This window comes from Protopterus annectens, chromosome 12.part0, assembly GCF_019279795.1.
Source record: "Protopterus annectens isolate FY-2018-M chromosome 12.part0, PAN1.0, whole genome shotgun sequence".
In the NCBI taxonomy this organism is placed as follows: domain Eukaryota; kingdom Metazoa; phylum Chordata; order Ceratodontiformes; family Protopteridae; genus Protopterus; species Protopterus annectens.
This window is the reverse complement of record NC_056746.1, coordinates 477,468,064-477,486,497: the sequence shown is the minus strand read 5'-3', so window position 1 is coordinate 477,486,497 and position 18,434 is coordinate 477,468,064. Positions and strand designations below refer to the sequence as shown.

The window sequence follows — 18,434 nt, the reverse complement described above, 5'->3', positions numbered from 1 at the left end:
GTTTATATTCTACAATGTTTCTAGTACCAAAGAAAGAAAACCTCACTGATACCAGTCCTAGTTTCTTCCTTTCATAGTTTGTGAAAGTCCCAATGTTCAAAATGCTATCCCTTCACAACCTGTTACCTTTTATTCCCCTTTTATTTATTTTTTTGTAACAGTAGATTTAAAGGATGCTTATCATATACATATAGCCTCATATTTCAAACATTTTTTATGATTTTCTGTGTCTGGATTAACTACAAATATAATCCTTTGGGTTATCCACTTCTCCAAGGATAGCCTATTGCAGACTGCAAGGTATCCATGTTTTTCTTTGTTTAGATAACTTGCTTATCGTAGCAGAGTTCTTCCAAATTGTCAGGAATGTCATACATGGGTAAGACATCATCTTCTCAGCCTGGGTTTCTAGGAGAACATTCAAAAGTCTTTGTCTGACTTCTTCCCACGGGTTGTATCTTCAGTTCAAAAGGCTTTTCTTCCACAGGAAAAAAAGTAGATCTACATCTAGTAAATGGGAGTTCTTCTACTTAGTCCATTACTTCAGTAAGGAAATTTCTCAGAATGCTAGGATTCCTGACTTCAGTGATTCTCATGATTCCTCTAGCCAGCCTCCACATGAGAAAGATTCATTGGCAGCTAAACTTTGTATGGTCCCAGCATCAACACCCTCTGACATTTTATGTGAAATTCTGGGATTTGTAGAAAGGCAGCTGTTTGATGGAGAGAGTGGTTTTGTCTGAATCCATGTCTACCATTTTCACTTCCAGCTCCAGTACAGTAACTACATATACCTCAGACTTTGCTGGGAAGAGATTGGCAGTCATAAATCCACTCAATTCTCTTAGTCTTCTATGGTCCCCAGGGCCTCTACAAGCGATTGCTAATAATACCATGGTGATGTGGTACATAAACAAATGGGGTTTCATGACCTTACCCTCTTTGTAGATTAGCCATGGTAGTCTTACATAAGCAGTTCAACACAGTCTTCCTCTGCAGGTGTCGTGTATTCCGTCAGAGCAAAATGTTATGACAGACAAGCTAACCATGACCGGGGCAGACCCTCACAAATAGAATATGGATCGGGGGGTCTTCCAGGATTTGACCTATTTGTGGGAACACCTCAAGTAGATCTTTTCGCCTCCATTCTCAACCAAATTCTCCTCCAGAACTCTGCATCTAGGCTTGGAAAACCATTGCATTCTTATTTATTCCTGTATCTCTTTCTACCCTTTCCATTGATATCCATGTTCACTCTTTCCTTTGATTCAGGATCACAGTTTTGCAAGGAGCAAGACCGCCCCTTATCCTTAACCAAACAGATCCCAACAATACTATATTGTAAAACAAGTAACTTTTCCATCATATGAACAATTAGGCTTAAGGCTGTTATCACCCTACTCCAATATATTTGAAAGGCTTGTGCTGCTACAATTTTGCAGATGTCACAGCACTGAGAGTGCCATACTTGCTTTTTTAAGTGACATGAAGTGGAACTGTGATATTGGCATTTTTTCTGTAGCCACATGTTTTAATTATCCAAACCTTGTCTGGTTTCTGTAACCCAATATGTTTGCATCCAGATTTGCATTGCATTGTATTTCATTATTACTCTCTACAGTTGAAATACTAATAGGACTTCTTCTTTCGGCTTTTCCCGGTTAGGGGTCGCCACAGCGGATCACTGTCCGCTCATGATTGGCAGTGGAGTATTACAGTGTCGAGTTGTCAGCCCGGTGCCCAACCTTTCACAGAAGGCACACATGCACACACTCACAGCTAGGGCCAATTTAGTTTGTCCATTCCAACTACTGCATGTCTTTGGGAAGTGGGAGGAAACCGGAGCGCCCAGAGGAAACCCAGGCGACCACAGGGAGGACATGCAGACTCCGCACAGAAGGCACCCCAGCCGAGGATCGAACCAGAGAACCTCTTGCTGTGAGGTGGCAGTGCTAACCGCTGCACCACCGTGGCCGCCCTGAAATACTAATAGGACTAAAAACGAATAATGAAGTTTTAGGTAGCAAAAGTCCTTGACTTGTGTGCGTGTGTGCATGTGTTCTAAATGAATTCAAAAACTATTGTTTATTGTCTCCAGCATGTTAGGACATGCCAGACAAAGCAGAAGCATGGACTCTGTGGTTTCATTTTTTTTTTTTTTTTTTTTTGACTACAGTCCTTCAACTTGTATACCTTTTTATTGCTTGGCTGTTTGCAAATTCACAATGTGAAGTTTACAGTGGGCTTTCAGGACAAAAATACACTGAAAACCTACAGCTCCTGTATACAGCAATTACAATTATTATTCATCAGTGTCCAAGTACTACTCTGAACCCATTGTATTTTACTAATGTTGCCAGCTAGTCCCACACTCCCAGTTTCCTGCAGTAATCCATATTCTTCGTAAACGAGCCAAATATGTGAATGGTGTTTTCAAACACTATGCTTTCAGATGAAAGTACAAGTGTTATTCAGATTTAGAATGGGGCAGTAGCTTCTTCTGTACTTATATTTTTGAAAGTTCTGTGGAATTGTTAATGCAGTTCCAGTTGGTACTATATAAAACTCATATCTTGTATATGCATGTATTTGCTTCTTTTGTCATAGTAAACCAAACAAAAAAAAAGTAAAAACTGCCCTTTTCAGGTTACTAAATGCCCCTCTGGATCTTCAACCTCCTGTAGTCTTAAACATTTTCTGGCACTCCTGCTCATCAGGGCACATCCATGCATGCACATGGCTTAGAGGAAACAATTGTGTTTGGTATATTAAGTTTTAAGTTCATAAAGATGCATGTGAGTACATTGGACACCTGAATGGTTCTAAAATTTCTTTAGTTAAGAAAACAGATAATGTTTTCTGGTTAGATGAGGAACCAAGTTGAGTTAGGAAATGCATTATGTTGCAAGGATTCTAAAATTGAAAAGGTAAAGAGAAGAATGAGTATATCAAGCGAACTGTAAGTAAAACTAAAGTAATGAGAAGCCTTCATCATGCTTAACCCTAGAAATGTTATGCATTCGGTAAAGCATTTGAAGTTTGATCAAATTCTCACCTTGAAAACAGGTTCTGGGCATTTAGGACTAATTATGTAGGACTTGAAAAAATAAATGGTTGGATCTGATGTTATCCATTTCATTATTCATTACACCTGGGTCTTTGATCCGATATCAGATCCGATCCAGTACTTTACAGAGCAGATTCAAGGCTTGAGGTCCTCCCACTCCCATAATCCCTTTCTACCATCTAACCCTCAGATGTCATTTGCTGCAGTTTGCTACAGATGTTATTCCTGGCTCGCAGTGTTGATTAAGGTTTTTCTTGGGTTTACATTGAAATTTTCTCGGTTAAGTGGTGCATTTTTCTACTTTTTTAGTTAGTTAGTGCCTCCTTTCCCCCTTCCCAATCTAGCTTGCGTTTAGCATCAGGTGTTTGTTTCCTTTGCCTTTCTTCCCCTTTTTGGCACCTTCCCCGTATCTCTTCCCCTTAGTTTAGGTTTTGGGTTTTTTTTGTTGTGGCATTTTCTTTATAGTGTGTGTGCTACTGCCCTGCTACTAGTTAGTTTTTTTGGGTAGTTTTGGGGCGTTGTTTATAGTGTGCTTTGTTTTTCGTGTGTGTCTGTGTGTGTGTCTGTGTGTCTGTCTGTCTTTGTGTGTGTGTCTGTCTGTCTTTGTGTGTGTGTGTCTGTCTGTCTTTGTGTGTGTGTGTCTGTCTTTGTGTGTGTGTGTCTGTCTGTCTTTGTGTGTGTCTGTCTGTCTGTGTCTGTGTGTGTGTAGATCATGGCAGCATGGCAGACAAGCCTACCGGATTCAAAAGATGTTCTTCTTGAGGGCGGAAGATGCCAAATTCCGATGCCCACAAAAATGTTTGTATTGTCTGAGATCTGACCACCTCAAGGCTGAATGTTCAATTTGTATGGCATTCAATCTTTGGGCGTTGCAGATCACTGGAACAAACTCCTTCTCAAGAGGGTCCCTTTGTTCTGGGCTCCCCCCTTTCCAGCAGCCACAAAGATTCTAAGAGGAGAGCCTCCTTTGCCTCTCCCGGCCTTCTCCTCTGGCTGCTCAAAAACGTCTGACTCTCAGATCACAGCTCTCCCCAGATCCAAAGCAGTCCTCATCAGGTTTGGATTTGATGGCTCAGGATCAGTCTTCCAATGCCGAGGTTTCCTCGGATCGGAGACCCTAGTATCTTGCCTCTGTTTCATTGGCTGTTTTAGCTGCCTCGGAGTTATTCTGGACTCCACAGTTAGATCCTGTAGGGATCCAAAGTCTTTGTATCCTAGATGCAAGAGTCGTTTCCCAGATTGGGAATGCTGCAGAGTGGTGGGATCCCATCGGGCTTCCCCTTCTAAGTCCACTCACTCCTCAGCCTCTTCCAGGTCCTCCAAGAGCATCTTACCTTCAAACATGGACAGGATGATGAGTTTCCATAGGGGCCAGATAGAGATGGGTCTTTTGGCATCCCCAGCCCACTTGGGCTTGGGGAGGTCCCCAGCTCATCACTTGGATTCTCCTTTTCCGATTCCTGCGGTTTTGGCATTCCAGGTCCCAATTTTCCCTAGGGAGGTGTTGGGAGATCTGGGAATGCCAGTTTTTCTTGTCCCTCCAGGGTCCCTGACTAGCTCTGTTTCAGTGGCTTCAGACCAGAGCGGGTCTCGGCCCTGAGAGGTAGGTCCCAGGTCCCAGAAAAGGGGTTCTGGTCTGAGTTTTTCAAACAGGCCCCTTCTTTTGGGTATGTCGACCTTCGACAGCGTCTGCCCGGTACTGTCCGAGGGGCCCAGGGCTCACTCCACTCCTCCTTCCCTTGTAGTTTCAGCTACAGGGGATGGGGAGAGGGTTTCCTCTAGTCCTTTGGCCTTTCAGGTGGTAGAGTGGACCTTCTCCAAGTCTGGAACAGCGTTCCCCCCCCTTCAGGGGACGTCCCTGTCCATCGTTATCATGTGTCCTGAGCCCATTCATCCTATGCAGGGTCAGACCTCCCAAGATAGCCTTCAGGCGCATAGAACTCCAGGGGTTCCCCTCTCTTCTGAGTCCTCTCCTGAGCCCCTTACAGAAGAGCCCTCTTGGAAGAGACTGTGCAAGAGGTGGCACCTGGACTTCCTTATGGAGGACACAGATTTTGATGAAGGGGTCGGGTCACCCAGATGTTTGCTGGATGATGTCTCCCTCGGGGATATTCTGGAGCTGTTGAAACAGAAAGGCTGTTGGTGTCCCCATCTTCAGAGGAATCTGTGTTTCTGAAGGCATTCTGGACAGGCCCATCTACTTCCTAGTCTCTCGCGTATGGACAAGCTTATATCGTATCACATGCAGGGCATGTAAGGAACCTGACACTGTGGAACTGGTTCCCAAAAAAGCAGGTAAGTCTTTGAGCCCTCCTGCAGACAGAGCGCACTGGAGAAAGGGAGTGCCAGTTGATGCTATCTTGGTTGCAGCAGCCACAAAGAAGGAGCTGGCTGAATAGAGCTCCAGTATCCTTCCCCCGAACTGAGAGTCGCGAGCAATTGACAGACACAGGAAGCGAGTTTACCCTTCAGCCACATTTGGTCTGAGAGCCCTGAATTATTTGTGCATTTTACCCACCTCCAAAGAGATCTGGTCTTTGAACCGACCAAGTCTCTTTCAGAGTTGGTGCTGGTGGAAGACCTCAAGAAGGCATCTCCCTAGCTCTCTACTCCTTTATCCCATTCTAGTTTCTCGATGAGGTTGATCTCCAATGCATTGGAAGGTACCTCTCAAACTGCCGGTGCAGGCATTGCCATTAGGTGTCATGCCTGGATGCAGTTATGTGGGTTCGTGGAACCCTTCAATGCACCCTTTGTGAAGGCCCCATTTTATGGTTCCTCACGGCTTGGACCTTCTGTCAAAGAAACCTTGACTCGCATTGAGCAGGAGGACAAAACTCGTGTCAGAGGTCAGGATCAAGTCTACTCCCCAAAGCTCCTTTTCCAAAAACAACCCAGAAGTAAGAAGCTCTTGTTCCGTAGGTCATAGGGTTCCTTCTAGGATGCTCCAGAGGATTCTTCCAAGGACAGAGGAAGGGAATCCAGTGGCAGACACCCCCCCTTAGGGGCAGAGGGGTTCTGCAAAATCAGGGCTCCAGGGAACCTTTCTCTAAGAAGCCCTTTCAGTGCTCCTGAGGTGTTGCCTAGCTGTCCTACCTTGGAGGCAGTTGGGGGTCATTTTTTGTTGTACCCAAGTGCCTGGGCATCCATAACAAACTATCAGTGGGTCCTCAAAATTATATCCAGGGGTTATGACTTTCCCTTTTCCTAACCATCTCCATTTGCCAAGAAAGTTCTCTCAGATGTGCCACCCAGTCAGAGAGAGAGCTGTCTTGATTAGAAAGTTCTGGCACTTATACAAAAAGGAGCCCTCCAGGAGGTCCCAGCACAACTAAGAGAATCCGAAACTTATTTTCACTACTTTTTGGTGCCAGAAAAGATGAGGGACCTACGTCCGACTTTGGACCTCTGCACATTGAATTTATCATTCAAGAAGTTGAAGTTCCAGATGGTCACTGTTCAGTTGCCCCTACTGCAGAAGGATGAATGGATGTGCTGTGCTCCCTGGATCTCAAGGATGCCTACTATCACATCACAATAGACAGGCATTCCAGGAGGCACCTGCGCATCCAGATCGGAGACGATAATTTTCAGTTCAGAGCCCTACCATTTGGTCCTACCACTGGCCCCAGGGTGTTCACCAAATGCTTAGCTGTCGTAGCGGCTCACCAGAGGCTTCAGGGATTTCAGGTCTTTCCATACCTGAATGATTGGCTCCTCATAGCTCCTACAAGGCATCGACTCATTTCTGTCACGCGATACCTCTTGCACACCTTCGAAAGGTTAGGGATTACCATCAACTTGATAAAGTCAAAGCTGTCTCTGGTGCAAAGCTTAGAGTTTATTGGGACTCCTCTCACCACAGTCACAGAGGTTGCAGCATTGCTTCCCCACAGATCAGACTGGATCAGGCAGCAGGTCAGGGCCATCTTGGAGGTTCCATTGCTGCAAACACACCTCATTCTGAGACCATTGGGTTCCATGTTGGCAGCTATTCTCCTCGTTTTTCTAGCGAGGTACCACATACGGGTGCTCCAGTGGATGCTGGCAGTGCAGTGGTCTGTTCTGTTTCATCCATTGTCCATGCCTGTTCCACTGACAGCTGTCTGCAGATGTCACCTGCAGTGGTGGCTTCATTAGGAGTTTCTCCTTCGAGGCAGGCCATTTTCTCCTCCCCTGGCCACAGTGATCACTGATGCTTCCCTGTTCGGGTAAGGGGTCATTTTCAGGGCAGGACTGTCCAAGGCACGTGGCCCCATTTGGAGACCAAATTGTACATAAATGTCGTAGAGATTAGGGCAATCCTCCTGTCATTACAAACCTTTCAGGATTGCCTTTCTCTGAGAATGGTAGCGATTCATACAGACAACTTGTCTGGTGTATAAACAACCAAGGGGGAACACAATCTTACCCATTATGCAGAGGCCATGAGAGTGTGGGAATGGGCGATCTCTTTCAGGTGCTTTCTCATTGCAATACACATTCCCGGGGAGTCCCAACATCTTTGCGGACAAGCTCAGCAGGTCTATTCTGACTCTGTACAAGTGGTCCCTCAATCCGTCAGTGGCATCTCAGATTTTCACCCTTTGGGGCCAACCTTGCTGCGATCGTTTTGCATCCCCATTGAACAACCAATGCTGCAGGCACTTCACCCTGATTCCCCCAAAGGGGTAATCCCCAAGGGACGCTTTTGTTCACGATTTGCCCTTGTATCTCCTGTACACTAATCCTCCCCTTCCTTTGATCCACAGAGTACTTCAGAAAACCTTCAGACTGAGGAGTTCCATGAATACTCATTGCTCCTTTGTGGCCTTGTCAGGTGTGGTTCCCCTTCCTCAGGTCTCACGCAAGTATCCTCCATGGATACTGGATCCCATTCCGGACATCATATTTCACCCATCAGAACAACCGTCCAATCTTCGGTCACTTCGCCTGACTTGCTTGGTTTCTTCACTTTTTGTCATAGTAGGTTCATAGGTTCATAGATTAGTACTAAGCTAACTGCCCTTGCGAGCCATTTTAAGCCTAGCCAATTATCCCTTGTGAGACTCAAACCCTCCACCTTGTGCTTGCAAGGCAAACACCTTAACCATTAGGCCACCCCCCCCAACCCCTAAAGCAGTCCGGGTAGGCTTCTCCCGTCAGGAAAATTGTTCTGGCCCCGGGCCCCGCAGAAGCCGCCTACTCAAAAGGTCTACCGTAGTAAGTGGAAACACATTTCTTTTTTGGGCAGCAGAAAGGAATTTGGATCCTTTTCAGCTCCCATACCAGACATCCTTCTGTTCTTAACAACCCTGTTTAGGGAAGAGGACAGCTTTTCGAATGTCAAACTGCATTTGGCGGACATTTCTAATTTCATTCCAATTCTAGACCTACCTTTTTCTTTAGGTTATGTAAGGCCTTCATGAAAGACAACTTTCCTCTTAGGCCTCCAATCAAAAATCCTACCCCTCCTTGGGATTTGACTTTGATGCTCCACTCTCTTACCCAAGGCCCCTTTGAGCATGCTTATTCTTGTGATCTCAAATATCTTTCATGGAAGACTACCTTTCTGGTGACCTTTACTTCAGCCAAGAGGGTTTCTGAGTTGCAGGCCTTATCTTCTAAACCTCTTTATATTGTTTTTCATAAGGACAGGGTGAGTTTTCAAACAAATCCATCTTTTATGCCTAAAGTTGCTACTGAAGAAGTTTCAACCAGGAAGTCCAATTGCCTGTTTTCTTCCCTAATCACTCTCTAATAAGGGTGAGTATATTCTCCATACTTAGGATGTTCATTAGCAGCTGTGATTTTATTTGCATCAGACTAGATCCTTCAGAAAGTCTGACCAGTTGTTCATGATCTTTTCACTGAACAGGCATGGCCAAGTGGTTTCTAACTTAACGATTTCTAAATGGATCTCTAATTGTATTTCTATGGTTTACTCTATGAGGAACATACAGCTGCCTTGTCCTCCTAAGGCGCATTCTCTCCGGTCAGTGGCTTCTTCTTCAGGCTTCTCTTCCAAGATGTCCTTGGATGAGATTTGTGCTGCGGCCACTTGGTCCACTCCTCACACTTTTGTCACCCATTATAAACTGGACATGATCTCTAGAAGCAAAGTGTCCTTTAGTTCCACGGTGTTCAGGCACATCCTTCCTTAGGGCCACTTGGGGTTCTTTGTAGCTGGGGATTCTGACCCAGACATGATGAATAATGAAATGGATAACATCAGATCAGTAGTTGTGTACTTAACATAACTTGGTATCTGTGTTATCCTATTTCATTATTCATCACTTCCTGCCCTCTTTCCCCCTTCCTTTTTCTGGCAGTACTGGAGAGGCTAGGGTTCCAGGTCCTTGAGCTACTGCCTCTCACAGTTCTAATGCTGTTATTGTCTATGTCTGTTCAGCTTCTCAGATGCCCTTCTGTTCCCTTTCCATGGTCAGCAAATTCATTTTGAGGGTTAGATTGTAGAAAGAGATTATGGGAGTGGGAGGAGCTCAAGCCTTGAATCTGCTTTGTAAAGTGCCGGATCGGATCTGACATGGGATCCAAGACTTAGACATGATGAGTAAGGAAATAGGGTAACACAGATACCAAGTTATGGAAAGTACATAACTATTGTTTAGCTAAAGAGCAGTAATGGTGTGCAGCAACTTGCTGAAACTAAAGAAAACGAGCAGCTCACGAGTTTCTAAAACAAAGCAGAGAACTTGTGGGAGATAACATCTGCTACAGAATAACGTCCTAAGGCCTAAAATCAGTACTGACTTGCATTTTTTTATTTCATTATGGAATTATTGGTCTTGCCTAGTAATCCACTTTTACTTTCACATGCAGGTGGCTCATCATTTGATCCTTTCAGCAGTTTAAATGGTGCAGATAAGGATGACTTTTCAGATTTTGACAGTCTGCGATCTACGTCAAAAAAGACAGGTAAATAGTTGAAAAATTATTATACAAACATGACACTGTGTATTTTCTAGGGGGGGGTTCCCACGCGCAATGATCTTTTCTTTCTTTTTTTTTTTTTTTCTTTCTTTCTTTAGCATATTACTTTTGGGCATGTGTTCACTTTGTACCATTGTCTGTGCCTTGGGAAGGGGCGGGGGGGGGCTGATGCTAGTCACCTGTATCAGTTGGCAATTATCCTGTGTAAGGGTGTCACTGGCTCAAAACTTCTCTTTTTTTCTATAATAAATAAATGTTGATGCTGAATTGATTTTTTTTTTTATTTGATGGCTAGTTATTGATTATTCTCGGTACATTTGTTTCTCTTAAATTTTCTATTCTGTAATAAACAATTTGACAGAAATACCAGTGTAAGGATATTTAACAGTTGAAAGCCTCAGTTTTGAAATACAGTATATATAAAAGGTGGAAATAAGTGAAGCTAAGATTAAAGGGAAGGGACAGTTAAGGTAAAGTAAGAAACATAAGAAAAGGTCTGAGCCAGATACTTAAAATAGCTTAATACCAAAGAGTGGGGAAAAAGTTAATGTTTAAAATTTTCTACCTCTTAAATGTAATACACATTTAAAGACTTCCACTAGAGAGATTGCAACTGATCTGAAAATAGGTGATCTTATGTAAGAAAATGTATTGATTTATTTATTGACATTTGATTACTGGAAAAGTCTTAATTGGATAGGTACCCCTTTTCAGCAGCTGCTCGGAGAAAAGCACCAAAGTTTTACAAGAACATTTTAAGAACAATAATATTATAATCTTTAAAAATAATACAAAACACGTATGTTTTAAATAATTATACCAATTTAGACATAAGTTGAAAACATTGGTCAAGAATAAATGCAACTTATATGACAATGATTTAATATTTAGAGAAACTATAGTTTATAGAGAAATATAATGCAAGTTAGTATAATACAAACAGGAATTGCAGTAGGAAGTGAGAGAAAAAATAGGGTTATGGCATATTTAGAAAGAGAGTTGGGAGAGAAATTGAATGAAATAACGAATAGGTATGAATAGGTACTTGTTCATATTTAGGTATATAGTTTATCTTGGGGTTGAACAAGAAGAGAGAGAGAGATTCTTTCCGAATGGTTTTGAAGGCCTGGAGGGGGAGGGTATTGACCTGATGGATACAGCTAAGGAGTTTTAGGCCTTAGCAACATATTATGAGTACAGACCATGCTCAGCATATTTGATAGGTTTGTTAACCGAGAGGAGTTTTTGGTTATTAGATTATAATGACCAATTGGGAGCATAGTTGTGTAGGATGGTGTTTAGTACTGGATGACCTGATGGATGCTGAATAATTTTAGAAGTGGCAAGAAGCTTTGTATGTATTAATTGATGGGGTAGTTCCAATCAGTTTAAGCTTTTTGTGTGTTAGCGGTGAGTTCTGAAAGAGATATTTCCTACAAATTTAGCCACTTTATTATAGCATTGTTCAGGTTTTGATTTTTATGGTGCCTGGAGATTAGTAATGATGTGTACACCATAAAGTAGTGAGGCAAGGAGGTAAGTAGTGATGGTCCTCCACTAAATTCTCCACAAAACTTTCACTGATCCCTTAGATTTTCTTCAATCATTACAACTGCTTGCTCAAGGAATGGGGATGTTGCTAATGACATGGTCATTTACTGATCAGGCCAGTCTCACACCAATTTTTCAGTGCCAACTTCCATGGCTCCACCAATGGCTCATAAGTCAGAAACTGCTTCTATACTCTGTGAAAACCAAAACAAAACCATTCCATGGAAACAACCTCCATCTTCAAATACCTAAGAATTATGGCTTGATCAGTCACTAAACTTCCATTTCCACATAGACAAAGTGAGAGCCAAAGTAAACTCCCTCCCTTCTGGGCTAAAAAGATCTCCCTTTTTCTATCCCAACCAGACAGAGCAGCCATTGGCAAAGGAGTTTTCCTTTCTCAACAAGAGTATGGGCTTCCAATTTTTGCTTCTGCTTTCGAGAAAAACACTGATACACTCCAGACTCTCTCTGTAACAGCATCTGCCATTTCATTACAAACATCCTCTGTGGGCATCACTGAACCACCCTAAAAAAAGCCAAATGGCTATCCATAAAACAAAGATTTAACGTACTGTTAGTTTACCAGCTCTACAAACTACTCCAACTCCATGCATTTACTTCCCTTGCAGCCAGACTTCATGAAAATGCCTCCTCATACACTACTCACAAGCCACATAAACTGTCATTAATGCTAGATCCAAACCCCATAGCACTGCATATTCTTCTTCCTGTCAGGCACCTACTGTTTGATAAGCTGTCCCCATCATCCTAAAGGAAACCAGCACTTACTCCAAATTCAGAATGCAACTCAAAAAGCACTTCATCCAAGCCAAATGCTTCTGCTTCAACATAGGACATATCACCTAACACACTCTATCTATATCATTTCCAAGTCTTTTTCTGTCTCAAGATTTACTGAAGATAGGCCCACATAAGAAAGTATACTCTGCTTAAGTGTGCATTGTACTGTGCTTGTTCACTAGAATGTTTATATGCAGTTGCAATTAGACTGAACTGCACTATTACTGCTTACATTTCTGCAAGTTTTTTGTGTGAAATCTTTTGTATTTCACCTGGACTGTGCCTGAAATTGTTCAGTAATGATCAATGTGCACTACCCAATAAACAAACAAATAATTAAGTACCGTCAACTATGTCCTTGTCGGCAGGAAATTACTTTTGAGCGGGGTTAGGATGCTGATTGGGACTGATCAGCTGTCATCCACTGGAGGACCTCACTGGGGGCTTTTGTCAAAACTTAGTTATGGTTGGAAAACCACAAATGTATTCTTCCTTAAGAAGCAAAGATTACAGACTAATGGAATTGGGTGATAGGCAGTACTGGGCAAAGTCTTGGAACAGGAAGCCTTTTAAGATTTTTTTAGATCATGTAATCATTACCCTGCTCCTGAAAAAAGCAGAATGATTGTACAAGGCTTCAGCAGAAAACAACTGCTTTACAATGTTTAGGATGGATCCTTTACTGTTCTTTTGCACTTTTGTTTCTTCTGCAGCACAGTTTTAGAAAAAGGCAAGTACCACTGCTGCTTCACCTCTTGACAATACAAGACGTTAGAAATATTAGTAATGCTATTAAGTACTTCTTATTTTCTTAGGCAGCCTAAGAAAGGTTGATGTTTTTCATATGACTCGCTGCTGCAGTAGCCTAAGCTGTGTGGTTTATATCCTGCTAAGCAGATGCTGATACAGTAGTGGCTTTTCAGTCAGTGTGTCAGTATGGATGGAGGTGATATAATAATGTAGTGTATTAAAACAGAAATAAAAAGAATAAATGTGAAATTATGGGATGAAGTTGAAGAGCGGAAAGAAATGCAGTTATGAAAACATGTAACCATGAACGAGGTCTACAAAAACTGGTTGGAATGGTGGAATGAATTTGAAAAGTATAAAAAGTGTTGCTTTTCTCTTCAGTGGTAGGATGATGTAAAAAAGTTGGAGAAACTGGAGCATGGGAAAATGTTTAAAAAGTTATGAAATAAATTAGAGAATAATACAAGAGAGGTTTATGTTATGGAAAAAGAAACTGAGAAAAAAGTTGCTGTTTAGGCAGAGATGTTATTTACAAGGAGAATGGAGGAGTTGTCTGAATATTTGTTTAAATTAGCAATCAAGGATAATTATAATAAGGGAAATTAAAAATGTAAAATAAAAGGTAAATAGAGCACAACAGCAAATTATAAGTATTGTGGTACAGCATATAGAAAATGTTTATAAAACTAAACAGGATGGAAAATAGGAGATAATGAAAAGTAAAAAAAAAAATCCAGAATGAGTTAAGGAAGAATCTGGAAGGGAAATTACTGTTAGTGAACTGGATGATTACCTTAGGAAAGGGAATGTTGATTCAGTATCCGACCCAGATGGTATAGGGTATGGAATGTTCAAAAAATGAATGGAATGACAAAGAGAATGTTTTGTAAATAACTAAATGAATGGTTGAAGGAAGGGTTTATGAAGAGTTATGTAGTGGGAGATTAAAATTTATTTGAAAGAAAGATTAGAAGAATTAAATGAAAATTGTACACTGATCACACTAAATAACACAGAGTGTGGGTGGAATATTGTTTGCATTGATAATAAATGCAGTAGTGAGTGAAGTTGCATATAAAATAAAAGTTGCTAGGTATGTGATACAAAAGGAGGAACTGATTCCAGTTGTCTTGACATGCACAGGTGATACAGTTGTAGTTGCCAAGAACAAAATATGGATGAGGGAAGTGTTGGTTTGTTTAAATGGATTTTTATTGGAAACTGGAATGACCTTAGTAATGATAAAATTATGGGTTTCGGTGATGTAGTGAACACTGGGGGGGAGTGTATTTTTCAATTAATCAAGTATCTTTGAAAGGAATAAAATTTGGGGGAAATGATGTAGTTGTGATACAGTATGGGAATTTGATAAAAGAAATGAAAGAAATCTGTATTATGTGGAGGACATGTAGATTAGCATTCAAGGAAAAGGTTTATGTGGTGAATTCTGTATTAATGGAGGAAAATAGCATACATCTCAAATGTTTATATGACCCCAGAAAATATGAAAAAAATTGGCAACGTGTGTATTTTCATATGGGGTTCAATGTTTAACCCAGTGAAAAGCGATGTGTTGTGTATGATTGAAGATGAAGGGAGATTGAGGTTACTAAATCCATTTATATATTCTGCTTCTTTAAACTTGTATTGAGTATTAAAGTGGGTAAAGTAAAAGTATTGGAGTTTAAAAGTGAGAATGTTTATAAGATGTACAAAAAATTCTGAGAGATAATGATAGAGAGAAAAAATATGTAATGAAGAATTTAAAAATTATCAAGAAAAAACTACTCACATGGAAAATAAAACTTGATATAGAGAAAGATAGCAGGATGTGGTATAATAATGTGATGAACCAAAAATTATGTAAGTCCATGAGAACACTGCCACTTTACCAGAAGGAAGTGATTAAAGTAATTAAAGTAATGGCAAAGTAGTGCACCAAGTTAGTAGAGCATCAGGATTTCCTTTCAAGAGTGGTAATAAACAAAGTTACCAGTAAAGAGGTATATGCTATATAAAAAGAAAGAGTATCTTTTTTTGTGGGGAGGAAGAGACAGCACAGCTTGTTTCATGAAATGTGAAAGAGTGGTGAAACTCTAGAAAAAGTTGTGTGAAGAAAACTTTTTGAGAATATTAATAACAGAAACAGCATAGTTATGGATATGATTTGTAATATGGATATTATAAGAAAAAATATGGGAGAAGGGTAGATTAGAATTTATTTTGTGTAATATGGGTTATTCGGAATGAAAGACTGAAAGAAAAATTGTTAATTGGAAATGGATTTTGGCAGTTATGGTTGTGGAAGAAGGAATGGTGGTCAGTTATAGAAGAATAGCAATGTGGGTGTTATAAGAAAATGATAATTCATAAAAAAAAATTGTATATATTTATCTACAAATATGTACATTTTGTAAATAAGTAAGTAATGTTTTTTATGTTGTGTTTAATAAAGGATCCCTACACTTTTCGATGGGTGTCATGGGATCTTTTTCATCCACCTGAGCTACTACCAGCACAAGCATTTGAGACTTCGGTTTAACATCTCATCCAGTGGACAACACACTCAAGAGTTCACCCTTCCCCATGCCTACACTACAGTGAGAGCAGTCTATCTACCTAGTCAGAATAGAACCCACAGCCTCTCGTATCAAAAATGAGTGTGCAACCTGTTGCACAACTGACACTGCTGTTATCTGTATTATCCAAGGTCATTCTGAAGATTCAGAAAGACACTTCAAAGATAATTTTGTTCACTCCCTTCTGGCCCAGGCAACAGTAGATGTCCTTCTATTCAGTGGTGCAGTATTCTTTAAATATTGGTTGTATTCCGCCCAACGACTCGACATCTGGCCTGTACACATACCTCTCAGCCTAGAAACATCAAAAATCTGGACAAAGGCCCATGAAAAATGGGTACAAATCTGTATGCTGATCAACATAACATTTGCATACATAATTATGTAACCCTACCCACTCCAATGGAATTGTTGGACACCAACTTTCAAGAGCAAACTGATGAACAGACAATCAAAATATGGCCCCAGACCCTGTAGTAAATGGGTTCCTATTAGATGACCGAAGACGCATTCTTTTGAATGCGTCTTGATCGAACTTGAAAAGACGAAAAGGCAAAATGATGAAGCGGCATATAAGCGAATTCTTTCCCTGGGAAAGAAATTGCTTGGCCATGTCCGTTACTTTGCCGTTTTCGGCACTGTAGTGTGATCTCTGAGTTGGTATATTTAAGTAGGGGGTGTGTGGGGGCACAGCCCCCACTTTGTTTTAAGTGCTTATTTATTTATTTATATATATTTTTGGAACAGCGATTTTTTTTTTCCCTTGGAAAAAAATCGCTGTTCTAAGCATTCAAGTTTGTAAGGTTTCGCTTAGATGAGGTTGATAAATCATCGTTCGCTTTTCTAAGTGTTCTATGATTTTAATATAGACCCTAGTAAATGGTAACCATTTTTTTTTTTTTTTTTTTGAAATGTGTAGCAATGATGTTCACTGGGAAGGGAGAGGATGATGAACCTTAGGATTTTGTTTTTGGTGACTTGCAGTATGTGGGTTTTGTCTAAAAGTAGGGCATTTAATGGTAGGTAATATTCTAATCTTAGCAAAAGAAGATTATAGTTTACTAGGACCTCCAAAAGTCATTTTCCTTGCCCTACTGATCAGTGGCGTAGCTAGAGTTTGTACCGCCTGGGGCTGTCTTTCAGTTTGTCGCCCTTCACCCTCACAAAATCATGGTCGAATGGGACCCCCATACACAGCTCTCCCCCTGCAGCCATTCCAATGTCCCATTACTTAGCTAGTTTGCCCCATTTACCATAAACACTGTAATGTGCATACTGCTTTACTTCTACAGTGATTATGTGGCTTTCATTTAAAACTTTTATTTTAAAGCCAAAGAATATAATACAGACCAACCACCACGGCCAAAACCCTTTAGTCGTTTGCGTTATTTTATTTATTGCAAAACTTTTATTTTACATTTTATAGCACAAACACTAATAGACATCTACTAAACAAAGCAATATTGTATCACAATGAAAATAGATTTAGCATTAAAACTTCTCTGCTCTTGAAACTCATATTCATTGAAACGGCATTGAAACCCACATTCAAAGAAATTGCAAACGTTATCTAAATAATTCTACATTAAAGAGATCTGTAACTAATGAAGAGGTTGCTGCTAACAAACAACTTTATATTTAATTGTTTCATCTACAAATAAAGTGCCTGTTGCCCTTGAATAAATTGCCTATATTATATTAAAATAAAATAGGCTAGTAATATTGCAATAGGGAATGGATGGCAAAGTGATAACAGGTTAATTACTAGGTATCTCCGCCAAAGAGGACATTCTCAGGACTGCAGCATCCACCCCCTTTAAAACTACAACACAGTACAGTATCAGCAGTCCATCTACATACTGTGGGTGTATAACCCACAGCAGTCTGCATCAAAAGCAAGTATACTACCTGTTGTGCTACTAACACAAACAGACTTGACATAAGCAGCACTAAACTTCTCTCCCCCGTGAAGAACTATGCAGCACAAGAAATCTAGATAAAGCCAAAATTTATTGGGGGGGGGCGGCAAAGGCCCAAAAGCAGGGACACATTTTAAACATTGCTTGTATAATCTTAGAAAGTTGCTAGAATAAAATATTTTATGTTACCATGCATTTCCTGAAAGATAGTAAGACTGAAACTTAAATGGTTGTCATTATTTAGTGAATTCAGTTCTCACTGATTTGCCAGAAAACCACAAATTTTAAGAGGAACAAAATATGAGCCACACATTCTGTGAAACTATGGACAGTTGAGAAACTCCTTGAATCATGAGTGGTGGTATGAATAGAGAATTTAGGGTATTGCTCTTTGTACCTTAGGTACAGGGATTGAGTCTGAGTAATCCTAACTACCAGTTATAGCTACCTGGGGCATTTTACACACACACGCACACTCACACACACACACTTAATAACATTGCCAAGGAACTAGCCGCCCAGCCCACACAGCAGTTCACTTGTGAGAAAACAGAGTGCCACACATTCCATGCCAGTATCAGTTGAGCCCTTAATAACATTGTTTGAACCATATTCAAAATAATGAAAGCAGTAGGTCTCACAATAGCAGTGCTATACCCTTAACATTGCAAAGGAACTAACTAGCAGTGCAGTACACTCGAAAAACCTTACTGTCATACATATAAGCAACTCACTTGTGAGAAATCAATGCAGCGCCGTTCCTAACCACATTCAGTTAAATTAAAAAAAACGGATGACCGTTACTGCAGAAGAAACAACTACTGCTGTAAA

General features: G+C 40.7%; 1 protein-coding gene across 7 annotated transcripts in view; it reads left to right on the top strand.

The window, feature by feature from the left end:
• Positions 1–18,434, top strand: part of EPN2 (epsin 2) — a 978,978-nt gene that overhangs the window by 663,676 nt on the left and 296,868 nt on the right. For all 7 annotated transcript variants that reach the window (XM_044089576.1, XM_044089572.1, XM_044089573.1 and 4 more), the window contains one exon: positions 9,890–9,985. In XM_044089576.1, the coding sequence (XP_043945511.1) occupies positions 9,890–9,985 (96 nt within the window). The remainder of the gene's footprint in view (positions 1–9,889; positions 9,986–18,434) is intronic.